The sequence below is a fragment of the Rhodnius prolixus genome, unplaced genomic scaffold (genome assembly GCF_049639745.1).
Source record: "Rhodnius prolixus isolate KJV_2025 unplaced genomic scaffold, Rpr scaffold_2, whole genome shotgun sequence".
NCBI classification, from domain to species: domain Eukaryota; kingdom Metazoa; phylum Arthropoda; class Insecta; order Hemiptera; family Reduviidae; genus Rhodnius; species Rhodnius prolixus.
Window position 1 is genome coordinate 13,631,970 of NW_027411592.1, and position 15,609 is coordinate 13,647,578.

The following is a 15,609-nucleotide window of genomic DNA, read 5'->3' on the forward strand; positions in this document are numbered from 1 at the left end:
TGGTTTCCGCTAGATGTCCTCACTCTTCTCGTATCCACGGTTTTTTGATGTGATTGAAGATTAATTTGTTAGTACATTATTAGCTAATAAGAGGTGGAATACCTGGCTATTTATATTATTTTATTTTCTGAATAAAGGTGCGTCAACAGCTCAAACCACTGGCACTCAGAGACTTTTCCACTGTGAACTGTGGTCTCCAAACAGTGTTCTCTCGTTACAGATAACACTGCTAGTAAGAATAAAAATTAGATTAGAATGATTACCACAATAAAATCTAATGAACTTCTCCAAATTTTTTAAATGTTATTCTAAAAAATAGAATTTGGTGTTAACTGTTGGGGTTTTGCCAGCGAAATTCTGTAAAGAGAACACTCATTTTTTTTTTTTTATTATTAAATATTTTTGGGTTGCAATGAGTTAAGATTCTGAGATGTTCAATGCGCTTAATTCTACGAAAGATTATAGTTAATAGATTAATGTTTTTAAAAAGAGAACTTGCCAAATGCTATGTTATAATTATTACTTAAGAGGATTTAAAGTTCCACGTGATTCACGTTTTATTTTGTGACAAGGGCGTCTTCTGAGGTCGGACGTTGGAGCAGCTCATTTCCTAGAGCCCTAGACAAAGAAACTTGAGACACTTAAGAAAGAAAACAAGTTTTTATGCGTATTATGTAAATGAATCCATTGCAGCTTGAGACAATCGCTAATGATTAAACATCACAATGGGGATAAATCAATCAATCTTTTTACACGTTGCTTATTCGTTCAATGTCGTCTCTACCTCAACCTCTTCGCATCTAACACCTTTTTCTTTCTTTCTTTTTCCTTTTTAGTTCAGGGTTATATTTACTAAGTTTGAAAAAGTACCAATATAAACAATATCAATTGAAAGAGCTGTAACACAATTTCGAAAATTTCTTATCGATCTTAATGTTCCACTTTGTCATTAGAAATTTTCCACGGATTATGAAACCACTTAACTGTATTCTTAATTGTAATTGTAAATTAACGTTGTGTGATTCATTGTGTTTATTAAGTAATATCAGATTGAAATGTTACTGTCTCAATGGTGAATCATTTGGCCGCAGTGCTATCTAGCCGACTAGAGTGCAACTGATTTCAAAGGTTGATTTTTTTTTATTACCACTTTAGAAGGTTTGTTCGCAAAGGAAATGATTTAAGACGAAAAAAATGACTTTGGTATTAAGAAATGTTGTACCCTATTTTCGGACTTGGACTATGACTCCAAAGAAAAAAAAAATGTGTCCAATGTTTATAGAGTAAGGGCGAATAGATTAATTTGAAAATTCCATTTACTATCTTCTGAAGTTTTAATAGGCTCACATTCCAGTTCGTTAAAGAACTAACTACTGTAAGAGCTGGCTAAAATTAATAACAATTGTCTCCTTTCCACTTTAGTTTGCCAACCTAACCCACTCTACCGTGACTTAGCCATCTATGATCCTTCTATTTCCTACAGGCACAAAAGAATTCAACATGTCCTATTCTTTCACCACTAGCTGCAGATCTTTCCATCCTTTTTCCCTGCACTCTCTAGCCTTTCCATCCTAAGCTTTCCGTATACTATGTAATAAAGGTTGTAATGTAGTTACACATTGGCACTTCATGTTTGTAATTATTGTACTTATTTACAATAAAGTATATTTATCTTTCCAATATAAAATGCAACTATTTGTCTGTACAAAGCAAAGATTTATCTTATTTACTACTGAAAAATCATTCATATTGAGAATTCATTTTTATATTATTATGTTTTTAAAATGTTTGTAGTATTAATTACCTTTTATGTTCATACATTAATTGTATATATAAAAGTTGTTTTTTTTTTTCACTTTATTTGTATATTTACAAATATACAATAAATATAAAAGTAAATCAATATTTTTGTAGAGATCTTAATGGAGTTGTTTTGGCTATTTTAGCAAAAAATAAAAATAAAACAAAATATTGGGCCTCTTCCAATCGATTAAGGCCAGATTATTTACAAACCAAGGGTATTTTTTTTAATGCTGATTTTATTATACCTTTTATATGTTTTTTCGTACAATATTTGAGCTACATTATCCCCCTCAGAATTTTTTCACAAATTGAACTCCTAGAGAGGTGCTTAAGCCATAATTTTAAATTTCAAATTATAATTTTGATGTAAATGGTCACTAGAAAAATAATAGATTCTATTATTCTATCAAGTATAATAATTACACAAAATACGGAAAAAAAATTCTTTATTCAACTCTAATACTTGGAAAAGTTAGTGAAAAAAACTCAGTCATAGTTTATTAATAATAATTGTTAGGTACGTGACATTCCTGCGAGATACCTTTTATTTATTTGCATTATAAAAATTCTTTTGGAGCTGAACAGCTTCACAAGTAAATCACCTCTTTTTAAATGACAGTCACTGCATATCAATTAATTTGGGAAAAAATTATATATATATGTTGTTATGAAGGCAGATTATGATTTCTTACAAACGAACGAGGCATTTTAGATTATTGCCCAAATGAGCGCCGCTTGCCCTTGAATTCCCCGGCTCAAATCTCCATTCTTTGTGAACACCTGCATCTGGAAATAAAACTAACTTTCCAGAATTGTTTAAGAAAATAAAACATACCAATTAAATATGTCCTTTCAAACTTACTGTTACTTGTTTGCTCCAAAACTAATCGCGGACTAAATAATTAATCTACGAGTATTATTGAATAAAACAGTTAATGACCAACCAATTCTACTAAAATACGTATATAGTTTTAGATACTTGTCTACGCAACTTGCTCCTTCATGTGTTTCTAGAATTTACCAACTTTAGTCCAGACCAGAGTCTTTTTGAAGCCACGGTCTGAAATTTAAATATAAAAGTTTTCCTCACAGTTTAAGTAACCGTAATTTCATTTGCGTTCATTTCAAATATATCCGGGAGAACTTAAAAATATCGAGGTGTACAATAAAATGCGGATCCAAAACGTGATCATTATTATGTCAATCTCATTTTCAACGAAATGATTCAATGCAGAGAATCAACTCAGGTAGCAACTTTAGGTGTGGATTTTTATCTGCGCATATTCACATATTCCATCCATTGTTATTTACAAATCAAGAAATGTAAATATAAATTTATCCATTTTGTTTTAATTGAACACTTTCAATAAGTTTTCAAATAAGAATAACCATTTTTCGTTGGGGAAAAATTAGATAACTTTTTTTAAATAAGAAAATCTCATTATATTTCCCTTATTATTTATTTATTTAAATAAAACGAAATTCAGTGGGAAATCTTTTGTTTTTCCCGATTTGCGAACTATATCTAGAAAAGAGGGGTGCAAATCAAAATTGAAATCATCAATTGAAAATTTCCGCTGTAATAGAATCTTTACGCACCTAGTTCGTTGCCTTCAACTCAGTTTGTCCCTGTTAATTTAATGTTAGATCATGGCCGGGTCAATAACCTTGGACTCTGGCTCTTTTCTTTTTTTTTTATGGGCAGCATTTATGAGGTTTTTATGGGTTGTAATAATTATGGGCTATTGTCCTAGTTTGAAAAGAAGTTGCTTTAAAGTTTCTTTAATGTGAAATTTTTGTGGGTAAAAAACTTTGCTAAATATTGAACAGATAAAAATTAAATTAAGGAGGGAAGTCGAATTGTCGTCACCATGTGATAATCTGATGATCCATCAACTCTGAACTAAATAGTGGGTCACACTAATGGTAATGAATGCTTTGCCTGCGCAAATAATGTTACAAACTATTGCCGATCTTTAATCCAAAACAAGAATGGTTTCATATTTATTCTATTCGTACGCCTTCTAGATTAGAGCTTTAAGATTCATGACAGTAACTTGTAAATTCTCTATGAATGGTTTCGTTGAAATCTGAGAAGTAAGGAGATCCAGTCAGTGCCCGCAGGGAGTGACTGTTGCAAGCAGTCGCCTGGGGAGTAGCGACCTGCTACACCACTTCACAAACAAGTTCACTTAAATATACATACTAGGATATCCGCCCCTAGTTTTTTTGGGAATGAACCTTTAAATTTCACCTATTTGGTGTGTATTTGGTGCTAATGAGAAGGCGGTTTATTTGGCATAAAAAAATGGCTAAAATGTAAATTTTATTATACCTATTCACTCGTTTTAATTATTGTTCTGAATGCTTCTTTTTGAAACAATATAAATTGCAAAGGACAGGGAGAGCTCCAAACTTTACATTAATATCTTTAATAATCAGGCGTAATGACAAAAAATTTTAATAGTTTTCGATAATGATTCTAGCGATTTATAAGCCATTTAATTACATTTGAAAACCGATGGTAATTAAAAAGAATCTAAGTGATTGAAAAAAAGTATAATATTATAAACAATAAACGGTGTGAATGCATTTCTGGCGTATGTTATTTATCATCATGCAAGCAGTAGATTAAATTTATGTGTGAAGAATAACTGGTTGGTTCTCTCAACTGTGAAATACATGAATCTCTTAATGGCTGTTTGATAAAATGTCAATGTTCCCCACTAAACAATAATATAAATAAATAAAGAGTTAAAAGGCCGCAAGAAGATGAAAGATTTGTTTTGGTACTCTCTGCCATTCTAATAACAGTTCTAAATTTAAAAATCTAACACAACACTGATTACAGCACACGACCATTACCGTGCACAGCTGTGGCGAGTTGGAACTGACTCAAACTGGATGGTCAGTCAGCCAGTAACCGATCTTTAGAGAACACCCTTGTTTTTGTGAATTCTATCATTTTCAAAAAAAATAAAGTGTTCATTTTTTTTTTTATATTAAATTTATTGCATGTTCATTCAAGTTGGAATGATGTGCCGTAATATAGGATTTGCTAAAATAATAATGGGAGGTATGTGTAACTTGAAAGGCTTTTACTTTTAAAAAATATTGGTAATTGCGGGTAATGAATGATGCAATATTTTTTAATTGTTTTATTTGACGGACGAATAATTGTAGGAGAACAGGAACAACCACAGAAACAATCACATTCAATTTCCATTAATCCTTAATTAGATGTGTAATTAAGACTACATTTTTAAACAAGTTTTCATCATGAATTCACTCCCGCTTTCCAGACGGCTGGAGTTGTTTGACCTATGATGTAGTTATATTTTTAGAGATAAAAGAACATCAGTGTTTTTTGTATAAAGAAAAAAAAAAAATAGATAATAAAACTGAACAAGTCAATTTCATGACGTAACGTAAACTATGTCTCTTGTACAACATTTAATATTTTACAACTGCTCAGTGCCATCCAAAACCTAACTGCAACTCATTAAAAAAGAGAGAACTGCTCTTTAAGGAAAAAATGCAATGAAAAACTGATTAACCCAAAGACTTGTTGGAATCAATAATGAACGATGATCACCTGCGAAGCACTTATAAATATTATTCGTTAATATTCAGTAAACGAAAGACGCATATAGTATTTATGTACATACAGATTCTTCACGAACGATAACAAAAGATAAATTATTTTATTTATATTGATACTATCTCGTTTGGAACTAAATTTCAGCGCACATTTTTCGAATTAAGTGTCTTAATCTTCGTACGAAGTGAGGAGTAACTGTTTAAGAGGGACTTAAACACGTTATTACTCAATCAGTCAGTGGAACGATTTCCATTTTGGAAATAAGGGAACGATCTTCGCTAATGAATATTTAAGGCAAAAACCAGGTTTGATTCCCGGTTTTGGACTTGGATTTTATTTAAGAGTAAATAAATGAGAAATTTATTATAAAGTATGTTGGCGAGTTGTATCCGACACCAAATGTGGTGGTTAGACGTAAAGCACGTCTGTAATAAAAATTGGCATTACTTTATTTTTGAGCTCTGAGTGGAAAAGTTTACCGCAATAAAATCCCCCTTGATTTTTCACCTTTGCGGCTCCAAAAAGTTTAAATAAACTAATGAAATGAACCGCAATTATGTCGTTAAATAATGTTCACTACAAAAAGTGGAAAAACTCTTGTGCTTTTAATTCCTTGGTTCTTAAATTTATTCAGAGATGTAAAAATAATTAAGTGAGCCGAAGAAGTGAGAAAAATAGTTGCCATTTTATAGAAACATGTCCCTTGTACCCGATTTGAGCGTGTTTATTTTAACTTTTCGTGTTAACAAATTAAGCGGTGGACTTTTCAAGGATAGCGTATTTTTAAACTCCCTTCCCTCCGCTCGTAATCAGGAATACTTTCTTTATATACTTCCGTTTTTTATGTTTGTTTTCTAAATTTTTTATTTTAAGTTGGCGATTTGCCAAAACTTGTTGATTTTTTCATTTGTTACTACTTTTAGATTTTTTATTTTCTTTTTAAAAACTCATTTTTGGAAATAATTTTTTTTGGGGGGACACTAAATTATTAATGTGATTTAACTGAATTAACAAGCTCCATGTTTATTATAGTACAAAATTATTTCAAGCAAAGAAGTTACAATTTTCATGCCGATCAAAATTTTAAATTTAACTTTAATACTATAATGAGGTTCTAAAAAATAATTGTGCATTGCATTTTGCATAAGGTGACTTGGAATTATTCCAGGTACACTTTTGTAACTAATTAGATAAGTGCAGTTGGTCTTATTACTAAAATGTATTTTCTCTGCAATAAATTCATAGAGTGTTAGTTTATTTGTACAAATTAATTGTAGGTATACCTATATAATAACGGGAATAGTATTTTTTTTTTAAATATTATTTGTCCTTTGGCTTATTCAGTTAAAATTGTAGAAGCTATAGAAACTTCAAAGTTAATCTCGAATCAAGAAGGGCCTATTTGCCCTAAGTGCAATGAACTGCCGCAGAGCTACTAATCTCATCTTGATTTCATAATTCTGTGTTATTATTATTGATATTGAATAAAGAAGAGTGACTTAACCCCAATCTCCAAACGGTATCTCCGGTTTTTACACTTCTTAGACTGACATTATTTGGATATGTATGAAATGATACTCCCGCGGGCCGCATGTGGCCCGTCTTGAATAATTTTATGGTCCGCGAAATTCATCCTGATTTTACAAACGTTTTTTCTTATCTCCAGATGGAACTGATAGACTTGCCATGTAATCATGAACTAAAACACATTTTTGAAATATCAGAATTAAAAATAGATTTTTTATAACGCTTATGCCAGAATTCACAAATTTAAGAAATCCGGCACAAAACTTTGAAAGCATTTGGGGATCAACTTACACCTGCGACTTGTTTTTTTCGAAAAGGAAATTCACGCAACATAAAATTACACTGTAAACTTTCCAAAAATATGTGCAATTATAGTATACTCAATGTGGACAAATGCAGCATTCCAGCTAAATATTTAAAAAAGATGTAAGACATCAAAGTTTGGGAGTTTTACATTTCCTTCATATTTCGAATTGCTGTACCTCTTGTACTATTGCTGTAAACAGCTAAAACCTGACTGCAAGGCGAGAATGGGATTTAAGAGTTGTTCGGTTGAACGGTTCACTGAAAATTATGTGAGCTTCTTTCATAACAAAGCCAATTATTCGAACAGTCAGTTTTTAAGTCCGTTCTAGGTTTCGCCCTGAAGGACACTAAGTTATTCAAGGTAATCCTAATATATCCTTGAGTTACTGATTTATTAATTATTGCTACTCTTGGACAATATAGTGCGCTGGAAGGCTGCAAATTTACACCTTTTTTTTAGTATAATTAATATGGATCTTGGAATTCACAGAAATAATAATTTATTTTAACAAATATTAATTGCTTAATACCTTATTTTTTAACAATTTTATATATTTTTTTTATTGAAGACGCGTCAATATCCGAAAGGGCCTTTATGATGTTAGAGGGCAGTGTTTTGCTCGTTACATCCCACCCTTAATACTTTTAATTATTCCCATTTTTGTCCATTCTTCATAGCAGATACTGATCTCGCTCTTTATTTCCCAAAAGTAGTGCCTTAAAGGTTTTGCATAATGATTCTACTTTAATTTCCTAGTCAAGAGACAAAACGTTCCATCAAGATTCATATATTTCCTAATGAGCACGATTCTCGTTGCAGAAAACATGAGCTATAGCTGCCAATGCTTTAATTCATTTTCTCTGGATGTGAACCTGCGATTTTCTCGTGAGAACCCACATCTTATCACTGAGCTACTCCCTTTCTTAATTGCTTAATACTCGTGTGTTTTTATTTGCAGGGACAAAAGGTTTCATGATGTTTGAATTTAGAGTGCGAATTAGTTGATATTAGCGTTCGATTGCTTGGGACATCTCAGACATGCATTATTTTTATTATTTTTTTTTATTTCAAGTCTTCATACAATATACAATAGAAACTAAAACAAATTATCTTAATAACTAAAAAAAAACAGAAGACACAACTGCTTGCAAGCGTCGCCGGAGTGGGGACCACTGCTACTTTCAAATAATTACAAATTAAATTTAATCTTTAAATCCCTTAAAGCAAACGAACCAACTTAAATAATAATAATTATACATAATAATAATATTGATACTGATTAATATGATAATTAATAATACCTGTATCTTAGAGATAATATTAAAAACATCTTAATTTTTACCTAAAGTAGTACTCGTATAACATAAATAAGTTACTAATTCCTTTGTAATTAACAAATCAATCTATTAATACAGGACATCCAAAATAAATCTAAACTCTCAAACATGATCGAATTCTGCCTGAACAACATTACTAAGCACTATATTTTATTAAACTAATAATTGTATTACGCATTTAACAACTTCACTCGAAGTTCATAGGCCTCTTTACAATAATTTATCAAGCTGATCCAGTCAGCTCCATTAAGAAGATCTACCATTTCTTCAACTAATACATTGTTTTCCCTGAACCATTTACTTTTAATATCGCTATAACGCGGACATGCAACCAAGAAGTGATGTAGCGACTCTACTTCATTTAGATGACAAAGTGAGCATACATTATTTGTATTTAATTTAAAAGCCGTCTGGTTCAACCTTAGAGTGCCACTCCTAATCTTCATAATAAGCCTTACACTTTCTAAGGGGAGGCTACTATTTAAATAGCTCTTAGTACCCAAATCAAATTGCAGCGCTCCATAATGATCATAAAACTCTAAATTATTTAGATCCAAAACAATTTTTTTCTTAAACTTATTTTATAAATTTTTGCGTATTTCCACAAATACAGTTCCCCACTCATGTATATTCTCTATAGATAGCATCTTACCCATATTTAAGTTATTAATCATGATATTAATTTCATTAAACCAAGATAGGTTATTTTCAATAATATTTATTGCCAGTTTTTTAGTAAGCCGGTCATCTGGTAACTGAAGAACTTTACAGATATAATCGTGATTATGATGCATTCTGAGGGTATAGAAGAATAAGGGCATTAACTGAGTTTCCAGATATAGGAAGGCCGAAGGCGTGTAAATTGGCAACCTAAACAATTTTTTAATGAAAAATTTCAAAAATTTTCCAATCTCCTCATACTTAGCCCCACTCCATATCTGTGCACCATAACATACGATTGCCCTACTGACAGTTTCAAACACCTGCACTTTAGATTTAAATTGAATAACCTTATTATCCATAAAGTCATACCATAACACATTTAAACCAAGCTTAGCACTATCTACCATTTCCATGAGATGTTTCTTGAAAGACAACCGTGGCGTCAATGTTAGCCCAAGATATTTATAATCATTAACAATTTCAATTAATTCATTTTTAAAGTACCATTTCTCAGACATGCATTGATAAAACCAGTGATATAAATCTGATGTAGTGATAAGCAATAAGTACTAATGCATTTGTGATTTTGAACAGTGATGTACTAACTTTAAATTGTTTTAAAAACACAAAAATTCGAATACTGGCGTCGATGTAAAAATATCATAATACCATATTTACCCTGGAAATATAATCTCAGCCAATTTATTAAGCTCAACTCATTTTAAATACCTGTGCAGTTGGATTTGAGAAATCAATTACTAATTTATAAAGCAGGAATTTACGTCTAACTTTAGCATTTGGCACTGAATGGGGATTATTATAAGGTGGTTAACTCCTTGCTTGTATTTTTATACAATGTTTTTATTTATTACGTAGTTGAATATTAATATTGAATGATCAAATAATTTATAAATAATTTGAGACCTAGTTTATTATTATAATATATAACTATGTTCAGACCCTAGCTTCAATGGAAACTGAGGACACTAGCACATTAGAGCGAAGCTTCTCAAAATAGAAGAAAATGTATCAATCAGAATAATCAATATATCAAAATAATTATTGATGAGGCATTAGGCAAACATTTCTGGCCTTTTAAAGAAATAATATCTATCAACTAATGATGTTGTCCTGCAAACTGTGGGCTCAGTACAACAAACTACGGACCGCGGCTTTGCCAGACTTGACCTAGTTTGTGTTTGGTTAGGGTAAACCCAGGCCCAGTGTGTACGAACAATCAATCAGGGATTCCTGCAAGGACGCCTCGTCCCCTGAAAGAAAAAATGGATATTTCACTTCCTGTGTAAGAAAAAACGTTACTAATTAAATAACTCATTTGACTAACGCCAAGTACTTAAAACCCATTTCCCTCATTACTCGTTATTACACTAAGAAACAAACGGAGCCCTGAAATGCGATATAATTATTAACTGGCAATTATTAAATATCATTTGTTAATAATTTTCTATGCAAAACATCGTGCATTAATAATAGATAAATAAATATTGAATATTATTAAAAATAATCAAGTAAACTTCTACGATGATTTTCTTTCAAACAAAAATAATAAATATATATATGACCTTTTTTAATACAAATATAACAGTGTTCCCTAGAAATAATTCTTTATTACATTTTTTAAATTATTCAAAGATTAAAAACATTTAAATTTGTTTCTTTTACTAATTAATTAAAGAAATTTTTTTAATTAACCTTGAATTATTTATTTATTGTGCTAATATGTATATCTTGATACAGTTGTTCTCCATTGTTACGTGTTCTCTATTGGAAACACAAAAGATTGTGTACATTTATTTAGCAGAAGTACGTCATTGTTACGTGAGTCAACGTAACTGTAAACAATGGCCCTTACAACTCTTTGTGATCTATAAAAACAATTTTAATGAATAGGAGGATTTTTAATTTTGAATATTCAAAAAAAAAATTTTTTTGTGTATGTTAAATTTCTAAGAGAATAATCCAAGCGAATCCGGACTAGAGAGTGGTACACCAATTCTTCATGTTTGCAATCCTTACCCATTTGATTTTTCTACGCATTTATTTAGAGATATTATCAATCTAATTATTATTAAGAACATTCCTTTTCATGGTAGCTAAAGAACAGATTACGAAGTCTATTTTTTGTTTTCTTTTAAAATAAGATTGCTAGAGAATATTTACCTCAGGAGTATACTTTTTTCTTCTTTCTGACCGATTGTAGATATATTTGTACATCTTTATTGAATTTAAAAGCACTAAATATGCCTACTTTAAAATAGTTAGTTAGTAACAAAGGCATTGATCGTTTGGAGTACTCGGACATCCTTTTAGCCTGAAGTCTTCTGATCGACAGTCTTAGAAGTAAGGATTGCCATCATCTCTGAGAGTCAGTTCGCTCTAAAAAAGTTTGGAAGCTTCAGATCGAAGAGCCTTAATGGTTGCCGTAATTCCGTAAGATACAGAAATACTTGACGAAACATAAACTGCTAGGCTAGACGCTTAGTTAAGTTGATGAAGAAGCAAATATTTTGGGCGAAGAAGGAAACCTTGCGGAAATCCTAAAATTGTGGACCTCTTTAGCATCGTCTTCTTTAAAAACTGCTTGGAAACTATTCGTTAAAGGGTGGCGGTAATATGGAATGGACTTCCTGAACTCTATTCCTTGTCAGAGCGAAAGTTAAGATAAGAAGGCTAACTGTACTGGTTGAAGAGCATTGAATTTTGAGAAAACAGGTGCAGCAGGGGGGAGTAGCAGCAGAGATGTAAAGGAAATATGCTCTGAAAGGGCAAAATTTCTTTTCAATAATTTGGGAAATGCGGCTGGGTTGCTATCCAATATTCCTGCAATTTACTGTGCACTTACAGTCAGAGGAAATCGTGTATCCCAAGTAGGAGTAGCTCTTACACCTTCAGAAGTCAAATAGTCAACTTCTGCGAATTGACTCGGCAGAGCTGTAGCGTTTTCTTTTAAAATGATGAAAGAAATGAGAAGAAGGAACTATGGAATTGAATACAGTATGAGTAGGCTCTATAAATAAAGCATGTGGGAGATTACCACTTCAGTAATCTAGACCGCTTGGCTCTGACTTCACTTTTGAAGGAAACTAGAAAGGAACTCATTACGTTCTACTTTTCGAGGATTAGCCGGAGAGAGATGTTTAGGCCTACTTGGCAATTAATCAAAAAGTTTTTGGGAAGGACGAAGCCCTATCGATATCCATAACAAAAAAGAGATGGCCACCGCAGTTGATCTAGAAGTCCGTTTTGCAGTTGTTTGCAGAAGTTAATAGAGGTCAATTTTTTGCTTGCCATGTTCTGCAAATTTGGCAAGAGCATGAATCCTCTAGCCCTAGCATTGATTCGAGATTTATGGGTAAACCTCTAAGACGATTGAGAGCCTGCTTGTGCTGCTTCTGATGGAGTTTGGTGAACGCGTGGGTTCGCGGTTGTTAGATAGGAATAAGGAAAAGGGAAAACTGTTTCAAAAATGTTATTTTAACTCGAAATACACCAGATTGGCCCAACAAATCGGCATATCAAGTTGGTTGGTTTACTTGCATATTGCTTAAAAAGTTAAAATTTTCTTCATGTTGCCAGCCTCATTTCATCTGCTGGTTTTAAGGATGTCTTGAAGAACTGTAAACAATAAACACTGGGTACAGTTAAGTGTGAGTGGGTAGAAGGCCATGAGAAAGCGGACCTTTAATTCCTGTTCAACTGAGGATAAATTTAAAATTCAACCTTGAAATACGGTAAAGGAAGTTTAATAATGTTCGCTATTGTAATGTATTATTTAAGAAATTTTTAAAGCGATTAATCAGACTTAATAATAACGCAATATGTGTTGTACTTACCATAGATCTACATAATATGTACCTTGTAGATAAGACCGGAAGTGTTTAAAAAAGAACTGGTTTTTTGAAAAGGTAAACTATAAAAAAAAAGATGTACGTCGGAAATAGGAAGTATTTAGTTTTTTATTTTGGTGTTAATAAAGAAGGCATTGGAAAAGGAAAGAATATGGGACACAGAATGTAGAATAGTTTCCTCTGACACTGACTTAGTATTATTACACTAACACACACACACACACAAATCGCATTGACCCTTTAATACTTATTTTGTGCTACAGTCGGTGAGGAAGTAGATTATATGGTAGGAAGTGGATCTGTCTGTGTGTACAGGAATACTCACACATACAAACAAACATACCAGTTTGTTAATGAGTAATCATTTTTATTTTATCTCAGGGATATCTACGACAACGCGCTGAGCTAAACCACATGCAAATGTGTGCCGACATTCATAGTGTACCGCTAGGCAATGCCTTACGTTCGCTAACACTACTTACCTCATTCATAACAATATTTACAATTCAATTATCATCATTGCTCACAAACAGAAGGACAGAAAAAACAATTAGATTGAATGTTGTCTTGCGATTTATTAGAAAGTGTATATCACAGTTCTTTATTATCTAATTTAAGATTAATTTCTACTTCTGCGTTCGATTCTTCCACTGCATTCCATATCCATGAAAGATGATTTATGACGTACTGAGCATCAGAAGGTGAAAATGGTTTAGGTGGGAGTAAGAGAGGAAGAGATGTGTCCAGATCTTGTAAGAGAGATTTTTGGAATTGAAAGTCGAGCATTTCAGAATTTGGGAAAAATGAGATGAGAGTAGCTTTATCACCATTGGATGTAGCCCATGATCCATCGCTACGACTACGTGGGAAGGGTACTGGTTTGTAGCGAAGGATTCTTTTTGGAGCGCTCCAGAGAGATTTGTCTTTAGTAGTCAGTGATAATGTATAGTTTTCAAAACGATCATTTTTTAGGAGCTTTAGTTCTTGAGTAGATGCTTAGGTTTGTTAAAGATTTGTTCGTCCGAAGGATAGCGTGAGCGCTGCCATACGGCTCATGCTCGTCTCTTATTTGTGTGAGTTGTCTTATGTAAATTAGTAGTGCGATTATGTTGTTTTCTGGTATGTGATGCAGATTAATAAGTGGAGTTTTGTATTGATGTTGTGAAGTGTTGTACAGCGTTATCTATGTCTACACTTGTTTTAAATAGAGTTTGTAAATTTAATGTGTCCTGTAGTATATTATAGAATGAAATTTCTCCCAGTCGACAGGACCACATATCAAAGATGGTTTAGGAATTCTAAGAAAAGGATTTATATTAAGAGTATTTATATTCTAACATGCGCAGATGACACCGCCTTACTGTTCACTAATCATGATCCTGTGCTAGCACACAAAAATCTGCAATCATATCTCACCATATTAGAGCAATGGTTTGAGAAATGGGCTATTAAGTTTAATGAAACTAAGTCTCAACACATCACCATCATTCTTCGTCGCATTACTCTTCCTCCAGACTTCTATAACCTAACACCTCTACCAATAGTGAACGTTGCCCGCTACCTTGGGCTTTATTTAGATTGAAGTCTTTCTGGGAACCCCCACACTAGACTTAAAAGAACAGAACTAAACAGACGCTGTCGACTACTTAAAAGACTCTTAGACGATTGATCAAAACTCTCTCTAGACAACAAAAGACTGATTTATACTTCTACTTTAAAACGTAACTGGACGTATGGAATAGTGCTGTAGGGTTCAACAAAATAAAAAAAATCTCCGAAAGATTCCATCACTTCAATCTAAAATACTTCGAACTATTGTAAACGCTCCATTTTATGTCTCCAACCTGGACTATACACACTGACCTTAACATTCTTTTTGTCTCATTAGTTGCTAAAACAAGATACAGAAAACTTCATTTTAACCTGTAATCTCATATAAATGCTATAGCTCAAAATCTTTCTTCAACGACTATCCCTGATAACCCGACAAGACGCATTAAGTGACAGTGGCCTCGAGATCTTCCCTCAAGAGAAGAGAGTTACCAATAGTCTTATGTTTTAGACTGTTACCATTGCGTAACTTCTCCACTCAATTGTATCTACCATTTCCTTCTATCATGGTTACTTATTGCGCCAACGCGCTGTTTGTAGTACAAATAAACCCCCAAAAAAATTTTGACAGCTACCCGAAGGATATCTGTAACTACAACTGAATATCTTCCTCCTAACGCAACGGTCCATTCTGTTTTTCAATTATCATTCCGTTCAGTTGGAGAAGATCTATCACTTTGGAAGACAAGTGCCGGTCAAGAGTAATACCCATGCGTTTAGAACAGAGCCTTAGTGTGGAAAGGGTCCAAGAGGCAACAACTTCTCACACTCTACAAATAATTCACTCTAGAGTGAATAATAAATAGAAATAACAAAATATTTGTGATCTACACTAAGTTAAAGTAACCATTTTTAATTTGGCGGTTGTGCTTTGAAAGCCTTGAACACTCA

The 15,609-nt window shown here is 32.5% G+C and overlaps 1 protein-coding gene across 2 annotated transcripts in view; it reads left to right on the top strand.

The window, feature by feature from the left end:
* cu (NADP/NADPH phosphatase nocturnin) overlaps positions 1 to 15,609 on the top strand; it is a 69,753-nt gene that overhangs the window by 27,609 nt on the left and 26,535 nt on the right. The window contains exon 1 of one of the 2 annotated variants that reach the window (XM_074118000.1): positions 4,739 to 4,879. The exons of the other annotated variant lie outside the window; for it this stretch is intronic. Coding sequence (XP_073974101.1) covers positions 4,819 to 4,879 — 61 coding nt within the window. The 5' untranslated portion in view covers positions 4,739 to 4,818. Of the gene's footprint in view, positions 1 to 4,738; positions 4,880 to 15,609 lie in introns of those variants that run through there. 2 annotated transcript variants of the gene reach the window in all.